Source organism: Capra hircus, chromosome 4 (genome assembly GCF_001704415.2).
Source record: "Capra hircus breed San Clemente chromosome 4, ASM170441v1, whole genome shotgun sequence".
In the NCBI taxonomy this organism is placed as follows: Eukaryota; Metazoa; Chordata; class Mammalia; order Artiodactyla; family Bovidae; genus Capra; species Capra hircus.
In genome coordinates, this window is record NC_030811.1 from 42041083 (window position 1) to 42066458 (window position 25376).

Genomic DNA, 25376 nt, shown 5'->3' on the forward strand with positions numbered 1-25376 from the left:
CCTAGAGAAACATCCCATACTCTTAATTTTGCATTTCATTTCCATTATCACAGGCACCCCCCAATCACATTTCACCTACTTAACACTGTGGCTGGAAATAAGTTTACTCACAAAATAGGGGTTGGGACAGTAGAAAAGGCCAGGCTGTGGAATCACAAAATTAAGTTCTTAACGCTGGTTCCTACACTCAGCACAAGTTAATACTTCAGCTTTAAGACTCAAGTCCCAATTTTTTAAATGTAAATACATTATCTACTTTGCTAATTTCTTTTCGCTGCACATTAATAAAACACCTAGCACAATATGGACATGAAAATTCTTTTTAATTACAACTGTATCATGCAGCAGGCATGAATCTCCCTGGGGCTATTTCATGAGAGAGACATAATGGGATAATGTGCCTATCCCTTGCCACTTGCACAAGAATAGTATCCATAATCCAAATACTGGTCATGTGGGGGCTATTTATAAGTAAAATCTGAATTATTTTATATATTTTTCAATCCATTCAAATTAACATTTAACCTTCCACATCTTAGGTGTGCAGTAGCATGACTATTGTCTATCTTTTTACAACGGTATTTCAGATTCATGGGACTCTTGTGATCAGACTTCACTTTGTTTCCTTCTGTGTTAACATACATAACCACCAGGCTGCACCTATCAGATAGCAATCAGTATTTTTTTGTTGTTAATAATGGCCATAATTTTGGAATCTAAAATTATCTGTAAACAATTAATTCCCAGGCTCAACCCGTACCAAATGCTAAATCAATATAATGAAAAGCAAGCTTCAGAGGTTGCTCGATATTTAATGCGAGATGCAATGTAGCTACAGTCAAGAGATGCGATACCATTGGGGAGATGGAGCCCTACTGAATCAAACAAATCAAAGTATTGTGATACAGCTGCAAGCCTTACAGAGATGTATTTCTGTTCTAATTATAACGTAGCCAGTTTGATAAATACGGTTGTCTCTTATGCTTTTTCTATTTTAGGTTATTTACTTTATAGATGAGACACACCATCAACTGATTTAATAAGAGTTCTAAGTATTAATTTTACCATAGATTTTTTTTTTCCAATTAAGATGGGGAGACATAGGCTTTGGTATAAATAACTTATTTCCATGACAATAAAGGATATCATTAGTGTTCGTTGTCAGTTGTGCAGTCCTTTGGTAAGGGGGTAGCTAGGGCCTCTTTGCTCTCAGTAAGTGCTCTGGGCTGATGGATAAATACACTAAACTTAACACCCTGGTTGTTGGCAGCCCTGACAAAACCACTATTGGCAGTCATTGTAATGGCTTTCAGGTTGTCTCCTGTCCCAAAAATTGTTAATGAGCGGCTGTTAATTTTGGAACTAGCCACTAGTTTCAAGGCACGCTCAGAAGGCTGGTCTGGGACCACATTAATTCGCTTAATCAGCATCGCAGCTCGCTCTCTCTCCCCAGGTCCTCCTAAAGTATCTAGAATAGACTGAAAATCCTTGACAGCAGATTCGCAAGCAAACAACTCCTTGTCCTTCATAAATGCCTCCAGCTGTGGCAGAACCTGCTCTTTCCTCTCCTGCTCTGCTTGTTCCGTGAGCACTTTTTCTTTGAAGATAAAGTGGCAGCCTCCATAGCTGAGGGCAGATACGTAGGTGATTAAAGTAGTAATGTCCAAGTTGACTCTTTTGCACACGTCCACCTTGATTTCTGTAGGAAACGCGACACTTGCTAGGATGTTTTCTCGGTCTACCCGGGTCACCTGCAAAAGTTCAGGGCCCTCATCATCTGATTCACTCTCACTGGGCTGGAGCTCTTCACGGTGATCTAACAGAGAATTCACTGCTACTATGTCCCCCCTCACTGATATGCCCATTTCCTTCAGCTTCTCTGCCATGGGGCTGGAGACGCTATTGTAAAATGCAAAGATGATGTGAGGGTTGCTATACTGCACGGGCTGCTGGTGACTGGCCTGGAGGAAGTCTTCAGCCTGCTCAATAATGCTTTTGTCACCATACTGGCCCCTGCCCAGCCAAATATTATGCAGAGCTTCAGCCTTGCGGCCAATGGCTTTCACCCAAGTATGACCACCATTTGCAACAACATCCACCACAAGGGTCTGCTTTTCTCCAAAGGTGTCTGTGTAACCGAAGACATGGAGAACACTGACCACTTCCTCCAGGTTTTCTGCTGATTCCACGATGGCTCTGAGGTGTGTCAGGTTAGTGCTCTGCAAATGGGACTCCTTAATAGCTACTTTTCCAGCTTCTACTTTCTGTAAGAATTTTAATTCCGCCTTCAACTTGCTGCACAGCTTGGCCCCACCTTCGACGCCCCCTTTTCTTGATCTGGAAAGTGACTCTGCTCTCTTGATCAGTTCCTTGGCTATGGCGATGCGTTCACAGAGCATGGAGTTTGCAGACATGCTGACAGCATTATTCCTTTCCTATGAAAACAAAACAAACCAACCGCAAGCAGTTTTTCACTCAGGACTGTAAGATTTCAATCGGACAGCTAAGATTATGGAGGCCCCGAGACTATGAACCTGGGATTCTGGGTGTCTGGAGTGACTTCCTCTTCTGAGAGATAAGGAAAGGATGACAGGTGTACTTCCGAACTTCTTACCTACGCTGGTTTTCAAGACTCTTTACACTTTCATTTTTTCAGCCTGAAAGTCTTGGGATCCACAATACAACCCAGGTTAGGATAAAATGCAGCGGGCTGGCAACCTGCTACATAAGAAATTTCCTTATAAGCAGCCTTACTATTTGGCTGTCAAGATATTTTAGAAGGCTCGGAATGTCACGATAAAATGGTTAAAGTATCCACAGAGACTAGCTGGTTAAAAAAATTGTCCAAAAAAAAAAAAATTATCCAAAACAAGAGACTTTCCTAAATTGAGCACTCTAAGCTTTTCTTACTTGAGTCTCCTTCAACCTCCTTCCTCGTAATTCCCAGGGGCATATGGTACACGCGACTGGCAATCAAGACTGCCTGTTCCTGCCTGTGACGTCAACCCAGCCTATTTCTAAAGACCGAAGGAGCCCACCGACTTGCCTGAAGCTCCCATTCCAAAAGAAAAACCTGAAGATAAACTCCACGGAGCAGCCCGCAGCGGCCCGAGCGGGCGGGCCTGAGGTCACTGGGCCCTTCCAAGCGGGCATTCGGCCCTTTTGGGTCCACCTGCACCGCTGGCCCCGCTGGGTGGGCTGTGGCTCCAAAATCCCCCGCGACCAGCGCCGGGTCTGCGGCGCGGGCGGAGGGGGCTCGGCGGCCCGGCGCCCACCACCCTCCCCGAGGGGCCAAGCCAGTTAAGTCCCCTCCAAACCTCTGAAGGGGCGCCCCGTACCCTCTCCCCTTCCCCGGTTCCTCACCGGCAGCGCCCAGAACTGCGAGCGCAAGCAGGGGGCCACGTGCACGCGAGGCCGGGACCCGCCAGGAAACCTCACCCGGCAGCCCCCACCCAACTCAGGCCTCCGCAGCTGCTCCGCCTGCGCAAGCCCTACCGCCTCAGGGGCCTAACGCGTCACGTGGCCCCGCGCCGGGTGACGCCGAGCCCGCGATTCCCAGGCGGCAGCGCGGCCTCGAGAGCGGGGCTGACGCTAGCATGGCGGCCATGTTTGTTGATGGCACCGACTTTTCCTAACTGCCGCCGCGGAGCGAACCCAGGGACGCGCGGCTTTTTGGCTTCAGGGGAGGGGCACGGTGGAACTTTCAGGACCGCGCCTCTCCCACTGGACACCGACTGCTCGATGCCCAGGGTGCCTGGTTGGCTGAACCCACACCCTAGCATTTGATCTAATAGTTAAGACTTTGCCTGGGGCGGGAGTCGGTGCCTTTTGGTGGAGAAAATTTCCCGGTGGCGCCCAGCTCCCCTCCTCGGGCTAAGCACATCTCTTTGCCGTCAGCTCAAATCCCTAGAGTGCCAGACGACGGTTGTTGTAGCAAAAGCTTGGCTCATTTTAACAGAAAACTGGCTGGAGAGGCTTGTCCGAGGTTACACAGCTGGTAAGTACTGGAGCTGAGACTTCTGACTCCAAGCCAAAGCATTCACCACTGCATCATCGCGGGCTCTGCAGTCATACATAGATCCTCTGCCTTTCTAAAGACAAATGGTCAGTGGCTTCCGAAGGGCTGAGAAATTGACATTAACCCTGTTACAGTGTCCAGAGTCACCCACAAAGTAGAAAGTGAAGTCGCTCAGTTGTGTCTGACTCTTTGCGACCCCATGGACTGTAGCCTACCAGGCTCTCCGTCCATCAGATTTTCAGGCAAGAATACTGGAGTGGGTTGTCATTTCCTTCTCCACAGGATCTTCCCAACCCAGGGATCGAACCCGGTTCTCCCGCATTGTAGGCAAGACGCTTTACCGTTTGGGCCACCAAAGAAGTCTTTAAGCCTCATTCTAAAAATTAAAGAGAATTTGAAGTTAAAATTTATCCTATGCCTGCCTGCTCCTTTCAGTTAAGTTGCTCAGTCGTGTCCGACTCTGCAACCCCGTGAATTGGAGCACGCCAGGCCTCCCTGTCCATCACCAACTCCCGGAGTTCACTCAAACTCAAGTCCATCCAGTCGGTGATACCATCCAGCCATCTCATCCTCTGTTGTCCCCTTCTCATCCTGCCCTCAATCCCTCTCTGCATCAGTCTTTTCCAATGAGTCAGCTCTTCGAATGAGGTGGCCAAAGTATTGAAGTTTCAGCTTTAGCATCAGTCCTTCCAAACACCACCCAGGACTGATCTCCTTTGGAATGGACTGGTTGGATCTCCTTGCAGTCCAAGGGACTCTCAAGAGTCTTCTCCAACACCACAGTTCAAAAGCATCAATTCTTCGGCACTCAGCTTTCTTCACAGTCCAACTCTCACATCCATACATGGCCACTGGAAAAACCATAGCCTTGACTGTACGGACCTTTGTGGGCAAAGTAATGTCTCTGCTTTTGAATATGCTATCTAGGTTGGTCATAACTTTCCTTCCAAGGCATAAGCATCTTTTAATTTCATGGCTGCAATCACCATCTGCAGTGACTTTGGAGCCCAAAAAAATAAGGAACAAACCCAGAAAGCTAAAAAAAAAAAGACTGCACAGGAGACATGTCAATATGTTTTTGGAAGACCAAGAGCAGTGAAACTTACTCAGTGCTTAACATATGGCAGGCATTGTTCTGAGCGCATTTCACATATTAATTTATTCAATCCTTTTAGCCTCAAAGATATACTTTATTTGAACCAGAAAGCCTCTCTGCAGATGGAAGAGTTAGCATAGACAAAACTGCATCAAGTGATTCACAAAGCAGAACTCCCAGAAGGTTCTGGATACCGGGGTAGTTGAGGCAGGACTGGAAGTGGGCACTGCTTATGTTGTATATCCAACAGACACAGATGTCCTCTCTCCAGTCCTGTGAAGCTGGGACTGTTACCCATCCTTCCCCAGGCAGAAGTCTAGCATTTATGATGTTGAAGATAGGGGATTAGAAAGGTTCCAGACACATTACAAAGAATGCAAGTCACTATCCTGAATAGTAAAATGCTGTTGGCCCCTTTTCTGCCTCTCACAAAACAAAGGCACTCCTGTTCCACTCCCCTCATCACTCTCTCCCCCAAACCCTGTTTTTCTCTGGAGTAACAGAGCACATGAAAGACCACAGAGAAATGATTTATAGGTATTTGGCATCCCCCAGTTGGTGGCTCAGACGGTAAAGAATCCACCTGCAAAGCAGGAGACCTGGGTTTGATTCCTGGGTTGGGAAGATGCCCTGGAGGGATGGCAACCCACTCCAGTATTCTCGCCTGTAGAATCCCATGGACAGATTGGCGGGCTATGGCCACAATGAGTTGGACATGACTGAGCAACTAATCACAGCACAGTAAGCAGGTTTGGGACTCACAAACAGCACTTACAAACATTTTTGTTTGGAATCTAAAGGAAACAGAAAGCAGAACAAATGTTTTGTTTTTAAATATCTTTAAACTAACATTCTCAGGTGGCTCAGATGGTAAAAAAAATCTGCCTGCAATTCTGGAGACCTGGGTTTGATCCCTGGGGTGGGAAGATCCCCTGGAGAAGGGAATGGCTACCTAAATCCAGTATTCTTGCTGGGAGAATTCCATAGACAGAAGAGCCTGGCAGGCTACAGTCCAGGGGGCGTGACTGAAGAGTGGGACACGACTGAAGTGACTAACACTTTCACTCAGATGAATCAAGAGAATTTTTTTCTAAAGGGGAGATAATGAAGTATAGGAAAGAGTTCTTCAAATTTAAAAATGCTATCCCAAATCTTAAAATCATCAATAGAAAAGTAGAAAGTGTCTACTAAAAGAAAAGTCTACTAAAAAGTAGAATTTTTAAAACAGGTGAAAAATACAGCAAAAACAAAAGGATCTAGTATCCAATAAGAGATTCAATGTGGAGACAATTCTTTCTAGTCTAGAATTCTTAAACCCAGCCAGTCAAGAAAAGGGGAAGAGTATGAGCTGGTTGGATGGCATCACCAACTCCATGGACGAGTTTGAGCAAGCTTTGGGAGTTGGTGATGGACAGGGAAGCCTGGCATGCTACAGTCCATGGGGTTGCAGAGTTGGACACAACTGACCAACTGAACTGAATCAAGGAACAGAATAGTTTCTACATGCAACTAGCTTAGATTAGAGCAGAAGAGAGGGTTCTTTCTTGGAATGGTGTGGAGGGTAGGGTGAGAATTGTTAAGATTACTTGATATCTGACCAAGAGGAAAACAGACTGAAGAGGGTTTTACAATCTTATTGGGGGGGAACTGGTAAGAATTAGTGAGCCACAGAAAAAAACAAAGCAAAAAAGTGAGGAAAAGCAATCACAGTATACTTGCGTGCTGTCACTTCAGTCGTTTCCAACTCTTTGCGACCCTATGGACTATAGCATGCCAGGCTCTCCAGGCAAGAATACTTAAGTGGATTGCTACACCCTCCTCCAGGGGAGCTCCCCAACCCAGGGATGAATCCACGTCTCCTGTGTCTCCTGGGTTGGCAGGCAGGTTGTTTACCACTAGAGCCATCTGGGAAGCCCTCGCAGTATACTTACATACCAATAAAAAAACCTTTTAAGCTCAACATTGTGATCTAATTAAAGCACAGGGGAATTGAGGGAGGTATTAAGAGTTCAAAATTCTCATATTGCAGAAGAAAATGTTTATATGGTAGTTAACCTTTTGGAGTCCAGAAATGACCATATAAGCCTACTGTTCTGAAATACAGGAGTACCTGATAGAGTAATTAAAAAGTGAAAAGTGATGAATGGATCAGGGACAAGGCCTTTGATCAGGGTTAGCTGTCCAACTTTAAGCTCATGCTTAGGAAGCTATCATTTGGTAGCCAAGTATTGCTGGTTCTATAAGGTCCTTTGGAGCAGAGTCATGGGAAGAAGTATCAATTGAAGGGCCTGTGTGAAGTAATACGACATTAATACAGGACCACTGGACTGGTTTCAGGAAATTAGGATTCTAAACCAAAGAACTTACTCTTACATGTTCTCGGGCAGTCCACTGAATATCAGCTTGTGTTTCTTTACAACAGGGACTCGGAGCTTGCCTACATTTGCAATAAGGACTGAAAGCACGCATTTTCAGCCATGAACATAACTGAGCAATAGATGAAAAATCCTCAGATCATACTTATTAGCTAATTAGCACTTGATAAAGATCCGTATTACTTTTCTTCCTGATCCCCCTTTCCTTTTGAACTCCCTCCGACCCCGACACGTGAATATTGAATATGTCCACATTTCACTGCTAATAATTGTTTTACAAAAACTTGAATTCACAGTTCAGTGAGAAAGAGAAGATACAAAAAAAAAAAAGAACCAAAAATGGAAAATGTACATGAGGAGCATTATGATACTTAAAATAAGATTTTAAAAGCTAGAATCCACAGGCTAGAAGACTGAAGAGTTTGGAAATGTGTAGGGATGCATGCAATCGGTTTCTAGACCAAAACCTTTTCAGTTTCCCAAGAACTGAGACAAAAGGGAACAACTTACTGTCAGTGAAGAGAACAAACTGAGAACCAAGGGAGAAGTGTTTATGGAGAAGCTTCAGTTGAACTGGGCTTTGGATTTAATGGGGCAAGAGGCAGAGATGAGACTCTGGACACAGATGTGCTTCAGCTCATTTTTCCTCCCTTTATTCCATAGGATTTATTCTGTTAGCACTCCATAAGAACCTCCATGTGCTTTTTGTCCTAAATAAAAATGCCTCTTCCCTTCTTTGAAGAATTTTGGTATTCCTCTGATTTCTTAACATTGGACATTAGCGAGCCTAAGCAAATTCAAAGGAGCTGAAACTAGCTGAAACTTAACCATTAACCTTGCCAGGCCTTTCACTTGCAGAATCGAGGTTAGTCCTGAGAAAACCCTCTGAGATAATTACCATGTGCAGTCACTCGGCCAGTTAAGGGGGAGAGGTGAGACCTAACTCCAAAGCCATTCCTTTTGACCACTAAGTTCTTTTTAGCATTCTGGATTCATAATGTACTAAGAGCCAACAAGGGGAGGCTGTAATGTTAAATGAGGCCTGCAAGACAAACGTCTAGAAACAGTCAAGTTGGCATCTCCCATCTCTCATCATAACACTCTTGCCACTCTAGGGGTTACGGTGACAGTAGGAAGAACTGGGAATCCTGACAAAAATACTCCAAGATAAGTCTCTTTCCTAAGAAGGCTAAACTTAACCAAATCTTTTGAGATCTTTTGACCCACATTTAAGTCACAGAAATCCCCATCTCTTTGTTGGTAAGAAAAATGACATTCATAAATTATGTTCTGTGAGCAAGACTAATGACAGGATTTCTCTCATCCTACAATGCCTTAAAAAAACAAAGCAAGCTTTAAGTGCTATGCCTTCACATATAATGGAAACAGGGTTCTGATATTCCATGATTAGCTTGCTGTTGGAAGTCTTAAAGTGCAGTGAAGGTTCTGATTACAGAGGTTTCATGAATGAGGGAGAGACTTAAGCCGTAATTTTGACATTTAAGTATTAGTATTTTATTTCCAGCACTCACGTTCATCCTTGAGTTAGAAAGATCCAGTAGACTCTAGGGGCTCTTTTGAAATACATTTACGTACTAGTGATGGAAAAGTCAACAGGAACTAGCACACCATTTTTTATGTATCTACATGGTACATCTCCTATAGGAGACTGTGGCTTAGCACTCTCGGCAGCTCCAGTGCAATCTCATAGAACATCCTAGGTTTCACTGATCCACACCTAATGGTGCCCGAAATACAGCTATGCTTCCTACCTTGCCTCAGAATCCATGAAAGTCTACAGATTCTCTCAGCTCCAAAAGCAGTGTTTACTGAAATCAGGATTTTGCTTTCCTGAAGCAGACAACATCTGACAGTAAAGAAGATGACAAAGTTTGACTTAATCGAAACTGTGTGAAGACTAAAGACCAATTTCACCATTCTGCTTTTCAATGTAGTTTCCAGAAATCAACTGTGATGGAAAGCAGGAAATATAACTATGTTAAAAGTTTACTAACTCCTAAAAAGCTGGAAGTTAATTTAAGAGTTTATTATGATTTATAAGTCTCATTTTAAAAACATCAGTCCATCAAACCATGTAGAAATAAGTATGCAAAAAGTCTGCAAAACAAAACATACTTTAAACATGTTTAAGTAGAGAAGTTATCTGAAATTCTGGATTTTCAGTCACTTCATTATTTGCATTATTATGCAATGGCAGCCAAATAATCCTTAACTTCAGTTGGGGTAAGCCTCCTAAATCCGGCTTCGTTGCAGATTCCAACTTCAATATTATCTTCTGTCATCTGCCCTTCAAAGCTTTCCTGATGAAGGAGGGGAAAAGGTCAATTTTCCCAACAGTTAATTATAAAATCACTACAAATCCAATCATTAGATATTGAACTAACCTTTAGGGTTAATATGGCTGTATGAATGGCATCTTCAAGTTCCAGATCTTCATTATATCTAAAGAATTTTTTTTAAAGAAAAACAACGACTTATGGCACTATTAAGATGATTCATGACTAAGAATTAAGAAAATACAATGATAGCAACAGCATAAGATTTTTAAACCTCTAATAAGACATTCTTAAAAATATTAAGTTACAGATTAATTCTCCTAGTCTCCTCACTGAGCTGTCCCCAAAATAAGAAACTGACAATTATTTGGGGTGCATTCCTGACATCATGAAGAGTGTAACCCTAACACGAGTTTACTTAAGAAATTTCCTTAAGTATAAGTATTTTAATATGATCAGCATGTGGTGGCAATATTATAACAATTTATAAAAATAAAGCGGAGAAATCAAACCTCTAGTAAAATTTCCTAACGTTTGGAAGACTCACCAATAATACGTAAGAGGAAAAAGAAAGTGCTTTAAGATCCTAAGATTATTTAAGCTTACCAAGTAATCCCAGGTCTAAGATTTTTAAGTAATCTTAGCATTAATATTATCTGAGAATGTGTTGAAAAGGTTCATTTGGTGGTTAAAATCAATTGCAGACTCCTCCCATCCAAAACATAGGACACTTTTTGGTGGGCTACAATAATGCCGAGTCTAGAATACAGCTGGAATTAAGTGAGGGCAGTCTGCTGTGCTAAGCAGAGGCAGATTTTTATGTATCATTCCACATTTTATCAAGTACATACATCACGTCTTTTTTAAATTTTGTTTTCTAATTTATATTTGGCTGCACTGGATCTTCGTAGCCATGCGCGGGCTTTCTCTCGTTGAGGTGAGCGGGTGCTACTCTCCTATTGAGGAGCACAGGCTCTAGTTGTAGCCCATGGGCTTAGTTGCTTTGCAGCATGTGGGATCCTCCCAGACCAGGGATCAAACTTGTGTCCCCTGCATTGGCAGAAGGATTCTTAACCACCAGACCACCAGGGAAGCCCCATATGTCACATCTTTAATCTATCATCAACACCAGGTGCTTGGGTTCACTATATACATATTTTTTTTGGAAACTGTCAAAATGAAAATGATAGAGGAGCCTGGTGGGCTACAGTCCACGTGTCCTCAAAGAATCAGTCATGACTGAGTGACTGAGCACACATACAAACTGTTATCACTTAAACCATTTAAAAACTTTCTTCCCAAATTTTTTACTCCAAATCCAATGGTCTCTTTTTTTTTGAGATGGTAGAAAAAAATGAAGTAAAAAAAAAATAAATAAACATTTAGGAAAACATGAGAATGTAGAAAGAGAAGTCCTTAAGAAATGAATACTACCACTTAATATGTTGAAGGCTGAGGAGCCCAAGTACAGACAAGTAAGTTTGTTCTATCAGTAGCTAGGCTTGACTACAGTTATGCTACAAATTTGTTTATAAATTAATGAAATTATTTACAGAGAGCTGAAGACTGTAGAGTAAGTGTGGTAATGAATCTAGTTTTATAAATCTACCTTTTCTCAAGGAAAGTTTTCCCATTCACATAGTTCTTTCCCATTGCTGTGGCTTTCCAGGCAAAGTAAGCTCCCTAATCAGGAGAGGAAGAGGAAACAGAAACAAAAACACACATTTTAAATCATTAATATAATTATTTATGACTCTGACATTTATTTCTCAGTTCCATAATTTATCTCTAACTTCTAAGATTTTCAGAATATTTACTGGAATGCAATGAGCTATGTTACAAAATAAATTAATGTGATAACAAAGAGGCATGAAGAACTTTTGGAGGTACAGCATCTTGACTGTGTTGATGATTTTCTCAGGTATTTAATACATCAAAATCCCATCAAATACGTAAATTTACTGTACAAAATTTATGTAAAAAAAAGAAATGAGGTTAATTTAGGGCAAATAATCAAAAGTAATATTTTAGCTTACTACGATTGAAAGGCTCTAAAAATCATATCTATCTGAAAAATGGTGACCATTGGTGAACAAACTAAAAAGACACAGCTTTGCACTAAAAATTTTCAAAGGTGTTGATTTTTGTAATCTAAAGTTACACAAAAACAGCTACCACATCATATATGACTCATCTACTGAAAAAATACATATGCACACATGTACAGAAACTGAAAGCAACAGACCATATTTTAAAAGAAAACAAGTGACTTTTAGCTATAACAGGGGGAAAGGGCAAAAGATGAAAGCTGGATTCCCATGATGGCGGCTCTGCTACTCTCAGGAAAGGATGATAAGAGGACTTGGCATTTAGCTTCAGAAGCTCAGATATGGGGTAACAGACACTGTCAAAGTTCCTCAAATACTTAATTTTTCTGATTTAATTAACAACCTAAATATTTTTGCTTTTTCAAATTACAAAGCTAGAGTATAAGATGTACACTGAGTAAACCTGACATTACCTAATGATCTATAAACTATGAAAGATCAGTTTCTAATAGTGAATCTTTTCTTCTGGGTCTCCTCACAGTAAACATGAGTGACAGACGTGAGACACACGTGGAGGAGTGGTGCTTCTCCAGACACCTGCCAACCCAGACACCAATCTTCTGCTTTATAGCAGACGACTCACTCATTTTGCAAAACATCAAAGTCATGACAGTAACATCAATATTTGTGCAGAAGAGTCACTTCAAGTCAACCCCAAGATAAAACTAATGGCAAAGGGCACTGCCCACTCCCAGAAAGGTTTTAACTGAACTTAGAATTAAAATTAGCTTTAATCATAATTTTTAAAAGAATTCCACAGATTTACAGAGATTTGATAACAACTACTTCAACAAATCATTCTAAGTATGTGAAGTTAATCAGCACGCCAGAAGAACAGAGGGCAGAACTAAAGGAGGTTCCCTATCAGAAGATGAAGTTATCAACATTTTAAATGTACAAGTGAACATGTATTACTTCTAAAGCCCAAATGGAAGAGAAAATACTCTAATTTGTAAGGTTTTTATGGCTTCTATTTCTATTAGGTACTCAAAGAGCACTTTAACAAACTCCTCAAATACATCTAATGGTACTTACAGATGGATCTGACTGAAATAAATATGGCCGTCCCTCATTCCAACCACAGATAAGTAAAGAAACTCCAAATGGGCGAACACCACTGAACAAAGAGAAATGAAAATTAATCGGCACCTTCATGGTGTTAAAGTCAACTTAATGTAAGAAGTTATTAATACTCGCAAGTAAAGAGAGTTATCAGGTAACCTAATTAGACTTCTAAGGTCCTTAAAAAGCATTTAACACCTTTCTAAACAAATCAATTCAAAATGAATTTTCTTTATGGTACTGAGGAACAACAGTCAAATCATTTTGGTAAATAGACTGATACAAATATTGGGGTTAATAAATGTGGGTAACACTTCACGTCCTAATAAAATCGCAGATTTCAGCAAATGCAGCTTTTCCACTGGTTTTACATTTCAGTAATTACCTCATCATTTTCACAACCAAACTCAAGAACGCTGGAATTAAAATGAATACAGATGTGTCAGTTACTACTTTCATCAAGTGCTTACAATCATTTCCAGCTAGAAGATAAATCTGGAAGCAGCAATGACTGCCAGCCCATAAAGAAATGTTTTAATCACTGTCAAAAGGACTTTATCTAGAAGCTGCTTTCTGCTGTTACATGAACAGCAAGAAAACATTTCCGCTTTCTCTTTAAGAAAATATTTCAGGTCCAGTTAAGATCAGAACTATTCATTCATAGTGGTTTTCTTCACTGATTAAGGAAATACAGGAATACTAAGTCCTCTTTTTTTTTTTTTTCCTGAAATATGTCTACTTTTACAAAGGTAAGATGATTTTTTTTCCCCTAATTCATGACACATTTCAAATAATAAAATCAGCTTACCCTGACTGGGTGTATTCCTGCATCACAGAAGCTACTCTCTGGACCAGCTGAGCTGTGGGAATGGGTTCTTGGTAAACAAGATAGTACTGTTGAGCTAGTTTTCGAGCTCTGTGCACAAGTACCCTGAAAACGGAAAAGAAATAAGACAATTAAAATCCAGATGCTTTACATCCTCAAGACTCATTCACCTTCTACAGGCATACAACTATAGCCCAAGTTTGACGTGCATCTCTTTAATAGTAGCTCTCAGCTGTAAACCAGTCTTGTTCTTACATCCAATTACAGTTAACTTACAAGAAAATATCACAGCGTCGCTAAACTACAGGAAATGGACGAGAATAAGACAAAAGGAAAACTATGGACTAGAGGTATTAATCAGTTTAACAGAGACAGCTTTAGCGCACAGGAGAGCTTTATCTCTTGTCACAGCATCTTCAAGAGTATGCCCCCCTTACCCCAAGAGAAGCTCCCTTAGCATTTGATATCTCACTCCAGGCAATACACTAATATGCACACACATGAACCCACATACACGTGTTAAGGCATCTCACTTTGCCTCAATCGTGTCCACAGACTGAACTTCAAAGAGTACCATGAAACTATTTATAACGTAAAAAATGTAAAACTTGTCAAAAGTGTAACGATTAAGCATACTGGCAAGACAAGCAAGATTTACCTCTCCCTGCTCAGGTGCTACTGATCTGAGCTCCACATCACCCCTGTGAGCAAGCATCCTGCCGTGTCTGTTGACACTGTGAGTGGTGTTGCACCGCAGCCTCCCTCCCTGCAGTGGCAACAGGTCCACTGCAGTGAAGCCCGAGCACAGAGCTGCTGCCAACTCACGAAAGTGAAATTCTGGCTCTACCTATCTGTTCCACAAAATCAGTAACGAAGTAACGATAATCCTTTCAATCGTTAAATGACAAACATAGAAAACTGTCAATCTCTTTAAAACTTGCTGGTACCCTGATGGAACCAGATTACTCTCTTCCTGTGAATATTAAAGAAGAGACTACATAAACGTCTGGATCCTAACTGGCTGTCATACTCTACAACTTCCAGTGGCCTTTTTGAGAATTCTGTCCTTTCACTAAAAACAGAAATAAATACAATGAGGTTAACTCTGGATAGTATGCTTTCTTTTGCTGTCTGGTAAACTTTTTTAAAATAAAGTTTATTATAACATGTATTGCTGAGGCCTTGGATGGCAGAAGAGAAGAGAGATGACAGGGCTAAGTACTGTATCCATCTCCTCTTTTAACAAGTGAGGAGCACTAAGCTCTCCTTCAAGTAACCCCCAGTCTGCCTCATACTGGCAAATAACTAACTTCAGCTGCTGCTGTTCAACGGAGCAAAAAACAAGCAGGTAGGCGATTAAAGGAAAACATCTCTTGTTTTTTCTTCCCAAAGTATCGAAAACAAGGAATTCACGTGATGGTGATACAAGGTACCTGTAATCTGGGCCCATGCCACTATACACCAAACCTATATGCTTGGTGATTGGTTCCACTTTGTGGACACTTCGCTCATCATACAGAATGGACTTCTGTTTCTTCTCAGTTGCCAAGACCACGCCATTTGCAGCTTAAAAAAAAAGAAAAGAGACTTGAATGTTTAATCATTTAAACACTCTGTTTTAATAGTTTTCTAGTTATAGAAGCATTTCTGCCAAACTCCTTTATTTTCTTATTTATAAAACCTTTTCTTCTGACTTTCCATATTAGAATCACCAAAGGAATGGTAACTCAGCTTTCCCTCAATGGTCATCTGTATTGCACAAGAAATCCCTGAATTAAAGGTATTATGCAACTTTTCCTAAAGTATTCTAGGACACCCTAGGGTACATAAGTTTTAAAATTATGGAATTCTGCCTACTTGGCGTACTGTTCTTGTAATTTGAAACTTAAAAACCAATGATACATTTTTATAAGGTATCCTTAAATTTTACAATTAACCTTTTCTAAGTTAAAAAATTTAATCATCTTCGGTTTATTACTTCTTTAAACATCAAAATACTGTAGATTAACAAAAAGAACTGTTAAAAATTATGCTGCCACAACTATTTATTTTTACATTAATGCCCTATTAATCCCCAAAGAGCATTACAACTAATAATAGGAATCTGAAGTGACCAAAGCATTTAATTACCTTTAATTCCCACTGAAGGAGCTCCTCCAGCTACAGCAGCCAAAGCATATTCTATCTGGACAAGCTTACCAGACGGGCTTAAAAAGAAACAGATATTGCTAAATTTTACATTCTCAAATATTTATTATAGGAGCATCTCTGAGAAAAGGGCAGGAAAATAGGCCAAATCCACTAATCAAGCATCAAGGAATAGATGGGCTTTGAAAATTTATCAGAAGTCACATAGAAACCAAATTTATTAGGTGATTTGAACATATACATAATGAAACACCAATCTCTTTCCTTTGGTTATTTTTCTTGTCTGCCATTTAAAGCATCATTATTATTTTTTCCTTTCACCATTCACCAACAGTTTTCTCATCTGCAAAATGGGGATAATAGTGTTACCTAGTTCAAAGGTTGTTGTGAAGATTAAATGAAATGACGCCTTTTGTTCCTGGCACAAAATCAGCACTAAGTAAACACCAAATAGTAATGTTATGCTGTGAGCTGGTTATACTTAACATATCTGGTTCCACTGAGTTTGACAGTCAAATACTAGGTCCAAACTGGCTTTTTAGGTCATATATAATTTCAGTCTAGTTGTTGAGTGTTAGAACAAATACCATAAACATCACCAACCTTTCTATTTGATTGATAAAGTCTTTGAATGAAAATAATTTATCCTAAGTGAGACACAAGCTAGGTCCACATACCCAGTCTATAATCTTCAGTTTCAGAAGGTCATTTGTTTCATCTTCATAAAACTAGAGATACTGTCACTCAAGTCTCAACTCATACCATGCCATCGCGCTCCAGAGACACAACTACCCTTAGAATTCAAAACCCCTCTGACAAGACAATTCCTGTTTGCAATGCACTTCACCACTGTCTGGTGAACTCCTTCCAAGTCATTCTCCACACCTTAATAGAAGTGTCATTTTCTCAAGAAAAGCTGCCCTGACCACCCAGACTGAATCCCACACACTGATACCTAAGTGTCTCATGCTTCCTCCTTGGCCCAGAGTCAACACATTTGAATTATTTTGTAATATTCACAAAGTATAAGCTCTGTTCAATCAATACACCAACACATAACTGATGATCAGGTTCATTTGACTGACAGACATACATCCACACCTATTTAAGGAATAAACCTAGGGGTAGCAGTCTAAAGACTGTTAAATGACAAAATTAGCTGATTTGGGCAGTGCAGTTCCAAAGCACCAAGATCTCTATCAGGGATAACTGAAAAAAATAGCCCTCCAGCAAGTTTTCTTATTTTCCACTCTTACTTCCATTCCCTGATCCGGAGTTACTTTTATATCATAACATCTTCCACTTAAATCCTTTAATCTTTTTATTCATTCACAATCAAAGCTCCTTACTCTGGCCTACAGGGCCCTGCAAGACTGGTCCAGACCCAGGATAACTCCCTGCTCACTATACTCTAGCACACTGGCCTTCTATCAATTCAGTCTTTCTCAACTTCAGCACTTTCAAACATGCTTTTCCCTGTCTGCAACTCTCCATACCCCTAAATCTTCAAATAGTTGGCTCCCTTTCATCTTCCAGTCCCCTCAAACAGCCCCCAAGCATTGGTCTTTCCTGACCACCCAATCTAAAGTTACAGTCCTTCTTTCGCCCTCTCTTAATAAAAATTCCTGAGGAAGGGAAAAACATTCCTCAGAGTGTATGAGTAGGCACCCATTTGTTTACCCACTGATTGTCAATGAAGTGAAAGTCACTCAGTCCTGTCTGACTCTGCAACCCCATAGACTATACATTCCATGGAATTCTCCAGGCCAGAATACTGGAGTAAGTAGCCTTTCCCTTCTCCAGGGGATCTTCCCAACCCAACCAGGTCTCCTGCATTGCAGGCAGATTCTTTACCAGCTGAACCACAAGGGAAACCCAAGAATACTGGAGTGGGTAACCTACCCCTTCTCCAGCAGATCCTCCTGACCAAGGAATTGAACAGGGGTCTCCTGCATTGCAGGAGGATTCTTTACCAGCTGAGCTAAGAGGGAAGCCCACTGGTTGTCAATATCCCCAACTAAATGTTATCCTCAAGAACACCTTTTCATCCTATACTATAGTCTCTTACCACGTCTACCATTAATAATTCTGATTACAACAGGACAGAAACAATTTTTAAAATCCAAAACAGAATTGCACCATCATATTAAAAAAAAAAAAACAAGAGTGTGTTTAAACAAGGAAATTTATTATAGAAAGATTCAGTCCCTGATAACATATGGTTGTTTCATGTTTCAGCTGGGATTAGGATAACACTTTCTTAAAGATAAAGGTCCAGGTTTTGTCTCTGAATAGGAACAGTAGCGACCTGTCAAACTTCGTTTCATATCACTGTATATGAAGAGATCTTTTTTTAAAAAGATAAATACTCTAGTATTTTAAGAAGACATTACACAGTAATGCAAAGTGTATTAATTTTAACGTCAGAAAGAACCCAGTTTAAATATTAGCCTATGACCAGGGAGGAGTTATTGAATTTGAGTTGTGGTCAGCTCATCTGTAAAATGTTTAGAAAACATGTATCACACAGAGTAGCCTAAAGAGATGGGAGTAAGCTCCACCCACACAGAAAGTACTCAACAAGTTAGATGCCGCCCGTCTTTAGCTGTCAGATAATATTTTTAATTAAACAGGCCATTACTGATCTGTAGGAAAATGGCCAAATTGAATCCTTCTGCCGTCAGTACAGCCTTTGGTGACGGTTTTCTTACACCGGGAACGATGATAGTGCATCTCTGATTTATTTTGAAAAACATGCTTACATAAATATTCCAAAGTTTAAAAGCCTACCATCTTTCTTTAAATAAACATATCCCCCTTCAAAAATAACAGCCCCAAAGCAAATACAGCCTATTCTGGAGCCCACAAGACAACGGGCTAGAAACACTACCACTTTCACTTTCAGTTCTTAAGCTTCCAGTAGGGGCACCGAAGAAATCGAAAGCGGGAAAAGGTTTCCAAAGACATTAGCGCCAAATGGAAGCTAAGACTAGAACTGAACTGTAAAGTTGGGTCTTTCCAAGAAAAAGGAACCCCACAGGGCTGACCAAGATTCCGACCTCCAGAAGCTCCTGAATCAGGCCTACTTGAGTCAGGAAGAAAGAGTTCTGAACAGGAAACCTGGAAGCAGCTCATTCAAAATTGCCTTTTTCTCTAGTTCCAAAGCGAAAGAAAATCCCTGGGTGAGGGCCTCAACTTCCCACAGCGCCTAGATCTCCCAGGATACCCTGACTCGCGTTCCCACGGTCCCGAGGCACCAATGCTCCCCAGGCCGCCGGAAGGCCCCGCAAATGACTTGGCAAACTCGCATTTCCACCCCCATTTCCTACTAGGCCCTCAGGAAGCGCCAAGTCAGAGACCAGGAAGGTAAAAACCTGGTCGGCAGAGCTCCTGCAACCTCGGTTACGTGGAGGACCTCGGGAGTCCCTTCCATACCTGAATGTAGTCAGCGAAAAGCTGTAACCACGCTCCGCCATCTTTACCCGAAGAACCAACGCACATCCGCGCACATGCGCGCTGAAGCCAGTTTCGTTTCTTTTTCCCCGCCCCGCGCGTTCCTTTCTAGATTTCTGATTGGAGAAAAGGCAGAGCCGCTCCAGAAGCATGCTGGGAGTTATAGTTCCAGGTGCGCGTTTGCCCGACTCTGTGTCTATGCGCATGCTCAAGGTAGGGGCGGGACCCAGAGGCCTGGTGGGAGTGGCTTTCGGCCGAGCAACATGGCGCCCACCATGCTGGTGCTGCTGGTTCCGCCGTTGCCCGTAGCCCGAGGACTTCTCTGGAACTGTTGGAAGCAGCTGCAGCGAAAACTTCTGCAGAGCCGACCAGGTTTTCCCAGTCCTCCATGGGGTACGTAAAGAGGCCTCCGTGGAGAGGGGTTTGGACTGGGGACTCCAGGCAGCGTGAAGTCTGCTCGTATTTAGCCTGCTCCGGTGTTCTGATCTTTGGCTGCGTGTAGGGATCGTTGTCCCGGACATTCACTTAGGAACAAAGACAGCAGTTTTTTCTCCCCAGTCCCCTGCAAAAAGGAAAAGAAACGTCCTCTGACTGTCCCATTCCTACAGAGAATGTAACCGAAGTGCATTAACTTAGCATCAAGGGACACCGCTCTCTAGATCTTCTTATCTTTTCTTTCCAGTCCAGTCCACCTCCTAAAGCAGTTTGCCTTCTGTAGCATTTGAGCTGTGTCAATTGACTCTTGATCCTCTATTTCCCCTGAAAACTAATTTTAAATGGAAATATCTTGGGTGTTAAAATTGTTGTTGCTTTGATATTTACATCCTACTCGATTTCGAAGTTATCCCGAACATAATAATGATAATACTCAGGAGAGCCCACTAAATGTCAAGTGAAGTGAAGTCGCTCAGTCGTGTCCGACTCTTTGCGACCCCATGGACTGTAGCACGCCTGGCTTCTGTGTCCATGGTATTTTCCAGGCAAGAATACTGGAGCGGGTTGCCATTTCCTTCTCCAGGGGATCTTCCCGACTCGAGGATCAAACCCAGCTCTCCTGCATTGTAGGCAGCCGCTTTTACCGTCTCAGCCACTAGGAATGTCCCGCTGAATATCAAAGTCAACATGTATTTCGTATAGTCTCCACTACGTATAATTTCCACTTTCGTTTAATCTCTTCGTATATTTCATATAATCTCCACTACGATCCCATTAGGTGTCTCCACTTTTGAACTGAAGAACTAGACTCAGAAAGCCCCCAAGGTCACACAGACCTTCCAGAGCCTGTGCTATTAACCACTGAAAGCAATACTTTCAGGTATATTGAAAAGGAGTATCGGTTGTTAAGTGTTAAACAGCGTTGTATATTTTTAAGAGTTCCTAAAATCAAAAGAAATATTACAGGCCTGAGGAATATAGCAAGGAGAGGGTAAATAAATCTTTTTTTTAAGTTTTATTTTCTTTTTAATTGAAGGATAATTACTTTGCAATACTGTGTTGGTTTCTGCCATGCGTCAACATGAATCAGCCATAGGTATACATATGTCCCCTCACTCTGGAACTTCCCTCCCACCTCGCACTAATTTTTATAAACAGTTTAGAAAAACAAAAGTGAAATGGGTTGGTGGTCACAGGAGTAAATTAGTATCCTAGAAAGAGTGATGAGTTAGTTCTTTTCCTTAGAGTACTTTCCTTAGGGAACAAGACTAAATATTATGAGAACTAAGTGTCTTAAACGGCCTATCAGGTTGTATGACTGAGGAGCTAACTCAATTTGAATATAATTTAAAAAAAAGACAATCAGCATTTCTATCTGTGCTGGTAGGAAGTGGATTTTGAAAGCCTCAAGCTTAAGATTTACTTGTAACTAGGTACTGCCCATCAAGTAGAATGTGGACAATTGAGTGAATTATTATTATTATTTTTTTGCCTTGGTTTGTTTAAATTTGGTGCCTCTCACACTTTTATTCATGTTTACTAAACCTCTCAGTTCTATATTTTAAGATGAGAAACTTTTGGTAGAATTTCACTGATTCATTTAAGCAAGTGCCACTAAATATTCTGTTCTAAAGTTATTTCAGGTATGAACTTTAAGTATATTTTAATAGCTACTAAGGTTTCCTGTTAAATGTCTATTGAATGTAATGTTTTAAGTTACATAGGCCTGCTGATATATTACTTTTGATTGTTAAAGAGAGTGATACTTGGAAACAGTCATTTCAGAGCTAGAAACCATTCTGTATCTCCATGGTTTATTTTGTAGGACCAGCATTAGCGGTCCAAGGTCCAGCTATATTTTCAGAACCAACAAATGATACCAGTGGAAGTACAGAGACGTCCAGCCTTTTGGATAGTATATTTTGGATGGCAGCTCCTAAAAACAGGCGCAGCATTGAAGTGAACCGGTGTAGGAGAAGAAACCCTCATAAGCTTATTAAAGTTAAGGTAATATGGTGATTTTTGTGGGTGTACTTTTTCTCATGTCCACCACTGCATCATCTCTTGATTTGTCCATATAACCTAGGAGTAAATTATTTTTAGATCCTGTATGTCTACCTTTCCCTGCTCTAAATAAATACAATATTCTTGTTATATATGTATGCATCTACTGTTCTGTAGGCTAAATACTCAGAACACAGTCAAGGAGGGAGTTCAGAGTCTGGACAGAGGACTGGGTTATAACGAGTCTGTATGACTTTTGTATTGTGAGCTGTGCCAGTCATGAGCTGTGTGATTTTGAACTATATGTAAATAAACATTTTAACTATTGCAGAGCCTAAAAGTCAGAAGCAGTAGATCTGTTCAATATGAGGTTTTATTAACCCCAACAGATTTATTCTCTTCTGTTCCTGAGTCCAATGAGATACTGTGAAGTAAAATCCTTAGATAAGTAGTAAAAATAGCAAATATCTTAATAAGTGCCTTTGATGTATCTAAGTGCTTTACATGAATTATATTTTCAGAACAGCTCTCTGAAGTAAATATTGTTTTGCTCAGTTTGAGAATGAAGAAACTGAGACCAAAAGAATTCATCTATGATCCCAAACTTTGGAGAAGTTTGGAGAAGGAAATGGCAACCCACTCCAGTATTCTTGCCTGGAGAATCCCAGGGACAGAGGAGCCTAGTGGGCTGCCGTCTATGGGGTCGCACAGAGTCGGACACGACTGAAGCGACTTAGCAGCATGATCCCAAACTTAAGTGGCAGAACCAGGATTTGAGTCCTGGAAATGACAACCCACTCCAGTGTTCTTGCCTTGAGAATCCCAGGGATGGGGATACCTGATGGGCTGCCATCTGTGGGGTCGTCGGACACGACTGAAGTGACTTAGCAGTGTCCTATCGAAGTCCTGTTCTCTTGAAACTTTTTTTGTGTGTGTTGCTATCCTTAGACAGTTCTAGATCTCAGTGCTCCTTCTCCATCTCCCCACCCCCACCCCCAGCACCCACCTACCATCTCCCATGGGTACACTTTCTTCATTGATCTAGTAACAAAAACTATAGTGTTTATTACCTTTGATTTATTAATCTATTGTTTTAACAGCCATGATTTGAGTTCATGTTTATTCCACAGTGTTCCCCAGGGCAGTGCAGATGGAACTCAAGGACAGAAAATTGACTTCCATATTCAGTATTAAAACAAACCCTTAGAACATAAGCTCAAAAGTATTACTGAGTCATGGTTGGGACCACAGTTAAAATGTGGAACTGTAAAATACTTCATTAATTTAGACAGTTTTCTGTTAATATATAATTTGTTATGCTGAGGGCTTTGTTAGGAAAAGAGCACTTACTGACCATGGGTATTTTTTCAAATCCTCGAGTTAATGTACAGTCCAGTTTTCCACGTATTGGAGTAAGATGAGAAGTCGATGAATCAAATGATTTGCAAGGTTTTTTGTTTCTTTTGGGTTTCCCTGGTACCTTAGACTGTAAAGAATCTGCTTACAATGTTGGAGACCCAGGTTTGATCCCTGGGTTGGGAATATCCTCTGGAGAAGGGACTGGCAACCCACTCCAGTATTCTTGCCTGGAAAACCCCACGGGCAGAGGAGCCTGGCAAGCTACAGTCCATGGGATCACAGAGGGTTGGACATGACTGAGCGACTAATACCTGTTTCTTTTAGAAAATTAAGTTCTGGTTGTCATCTGCCTCATAAATGTTTGTATGTTAGTCTTCAGACATATTTAGAGTTTCTTTGATGTTCCTGTTTACTATTTTTCTTTATATTTCAAATCTACCTTTAGAACCCACTGAAAGGACTTCTTTTAGAGGTTAGAATTGTCTTATTAAAATTGGATAGATGTATAAAAACTCACTAAAATACCCTCAAGTTGTAATATATCAAGAGTTTTACATTAAGAAATAATCAGTGTTCATTTATAGGAAGAAAAATCACACCCCATACCAACTATACATCATACAGGAATTTGAATTGCACTGTGATAATCAGGGGAAGCCCACTTGTAATGTGTTTGTCATCTTGTTCTTCCCAGGATTGATTGAAAGGAAGAGTGAATTCCCTTTGCCTTGGTCTCTTAGTTAAGATGCTGGCTGTGTGGATCACCCATGGGCTCCTTACCAGATGTTTAGTTTTTGAGGCTGGGGGAATAGAGTACCATTTCACATAGTAAGACTGTTGTATTTAAGTAAAAATGTACCAGATTCAAAGTTAGTAAACCTGGATTCTAATTCCAGTTTTCCTGGAATTCAAATTGATTAATTCAAATCAATATGTGTCCTTAGTTTCCTGATTAAAATGAGGTTGAGCTGGGTACTCTGTGACCTTGTGCAGGATGAACATTTCCAAAGAAGTTTAAATATAAGCCTCATCCTTGATGATGTGTGCATTTTGTTGCCTCTCATGAAATTTTCTTTCTTTCTTTCTTTTTAAAGAACAATATAGACTTTTGTCCTGAATGTGGTCATCTGAAACAGAAACATGTCCTCTGTGGCTATTGCTATGAGAAGGTGTGCAAGGAGACAGCAGAAATCAGAAGACAGATAGGGAAGCAAGAGGGGGGCCCTTTCAAGGCTCCTGCTGTGGAGACCGTGGTGCTGTACTCGGGGGAGACACCCTCCGAGCACGATCAAGGCAAGAGGATCATTGAGCGAGAGAGGAAGCGGCCGTCCTGGTTCACCCAGAGTTGACATCAAATGTGTTTCAAGAGGATAGCTTCACATAAGACCTTTCTCCTGAAAAAGGAAGATTCTTTGCTTTTACATTGGTTGTGTGCTTATTTTTAAGTCATTGATGTAGCTTCAAACATCCTATATAAGCAGTTAGTTTTTTGCAGGTAATTTGCACAGGAGTAAAGTCGAAATGTTTCTGCAGAGGCTCAATAGATTTCTGTGTCTGTTTCTATTATATAATGAAGTTTCAGTAAAGATAACATTTTCAGGACTGAGAGATAAAACATAATTTAAAATTCATACCCAAAATTAGGAGTCTGGGTTCTAGTTTTATTTGTTTGCGACTGGTTTTTCTTACTTAAGAATACTTACATGTATGCTTTTGTTTAAGTAACACCTGGAAATAGGTTATGTAAATTCTCGGTATCATTTTTTTTAAGATGGTAGATGTAGCAGTAAGAAAAAGGTTGTTCTGTTTCTTGTTTTTCTTTTGTCTTAGCAATTAAAATTGCCTTTGTATGGCACTTGGTACGAGACATAGTATGTTACTTTTTTAAGATGAAACAGTTCTTGACATTTTACATTAAATCACAGTAATATTCAGAATTCATTAGATGTTTATGAGATCTGTAATTAATAGTTTTGGGAGAGAGATTTTTTAAAGGAGATGTAAGTGAATTCAATAGCACACAGAAAATGTACTGAAGGGATTGCTCTTGCATTTTCCTTCTAATATGACCTTTTAGTTTATTTCACATTTTATCATGTTTATCTCTGTAACAATGGCTTTTTTAGCAATGCAATTCATATTTCCCTCTCCTTCCCCCATTTCTGTGTCTACTGTGAGTCCAGAGTTTGGTGTTT

General features: G+C 40.7%; 3 protein-coding genes across 3 annotated transcripts; 1 reads left to right on the forward strand and 2 right to left on the reverse strand.

Annotated features, from left to right (window-relative positions):
• Window positions 793-3533, reverse strand: C4H7orf25 (chromosome 4 C7orf25 homolog). Its single transcript, XM_018047000.1, has 2 exons — window positions 3364-3533; window positions 793-2435 (listed from the first exon to the last, which is right to left on the reverse strand). The coding sequence occupies exon 2, from the start codon at window positions 2412-2414 to the stop codon at window positions 1149-1151; it is 1266 nt and encodes a 421-aa protein (XP_017902489.1). The 5' UTR covers window positions 2415-2435; window positions 3364-3533; the 3' UTR covers window positions 793-1148.
• PSMA2 (proteasome subunit alpha 2) lies at window positions 8981-19466 on the reverse strand. The gene is made up of 8 exons (XM_005679343.3): window positions 19366-19466; window positions 15913-15989; window positions 15216-15348; window positions 13765-13887; window positions 12930-13011; window positions 11396-11469; window positions 9895-9952; window positions 8981-9810 (listed from the first exon to the last, which is right to left on the reverse strand). Exons 1-8 carry the CDS (start codon window positions 19404-19406, stop codon window positions 9694-9696), a joined length of 705 nt encoding a protein of 234 aa, XP_005679400.1. The 5' UTR covers window positions 19407-19466; the 3' UTR covers window positions 8981-9693.
• MRPL32 (mitochondrial ribosomal protein L32) lies at window positions 19615-25048 on the forward strand. The gene is made up of 3 exons (XM_005679342.3): window positions 19615-19776; window positions 21644-21825; window positions 24276-25048. Exons 1-3 carry the CDS (start codon window positions 19647-19649, stop codon window positions 24528-24530), a joined length of 567 nt encoding a protein of 188 aa, XP_005679399.2. The 5' UTR covers window positions 19615-19646; the 3' UTR covers window positions 24531-25048.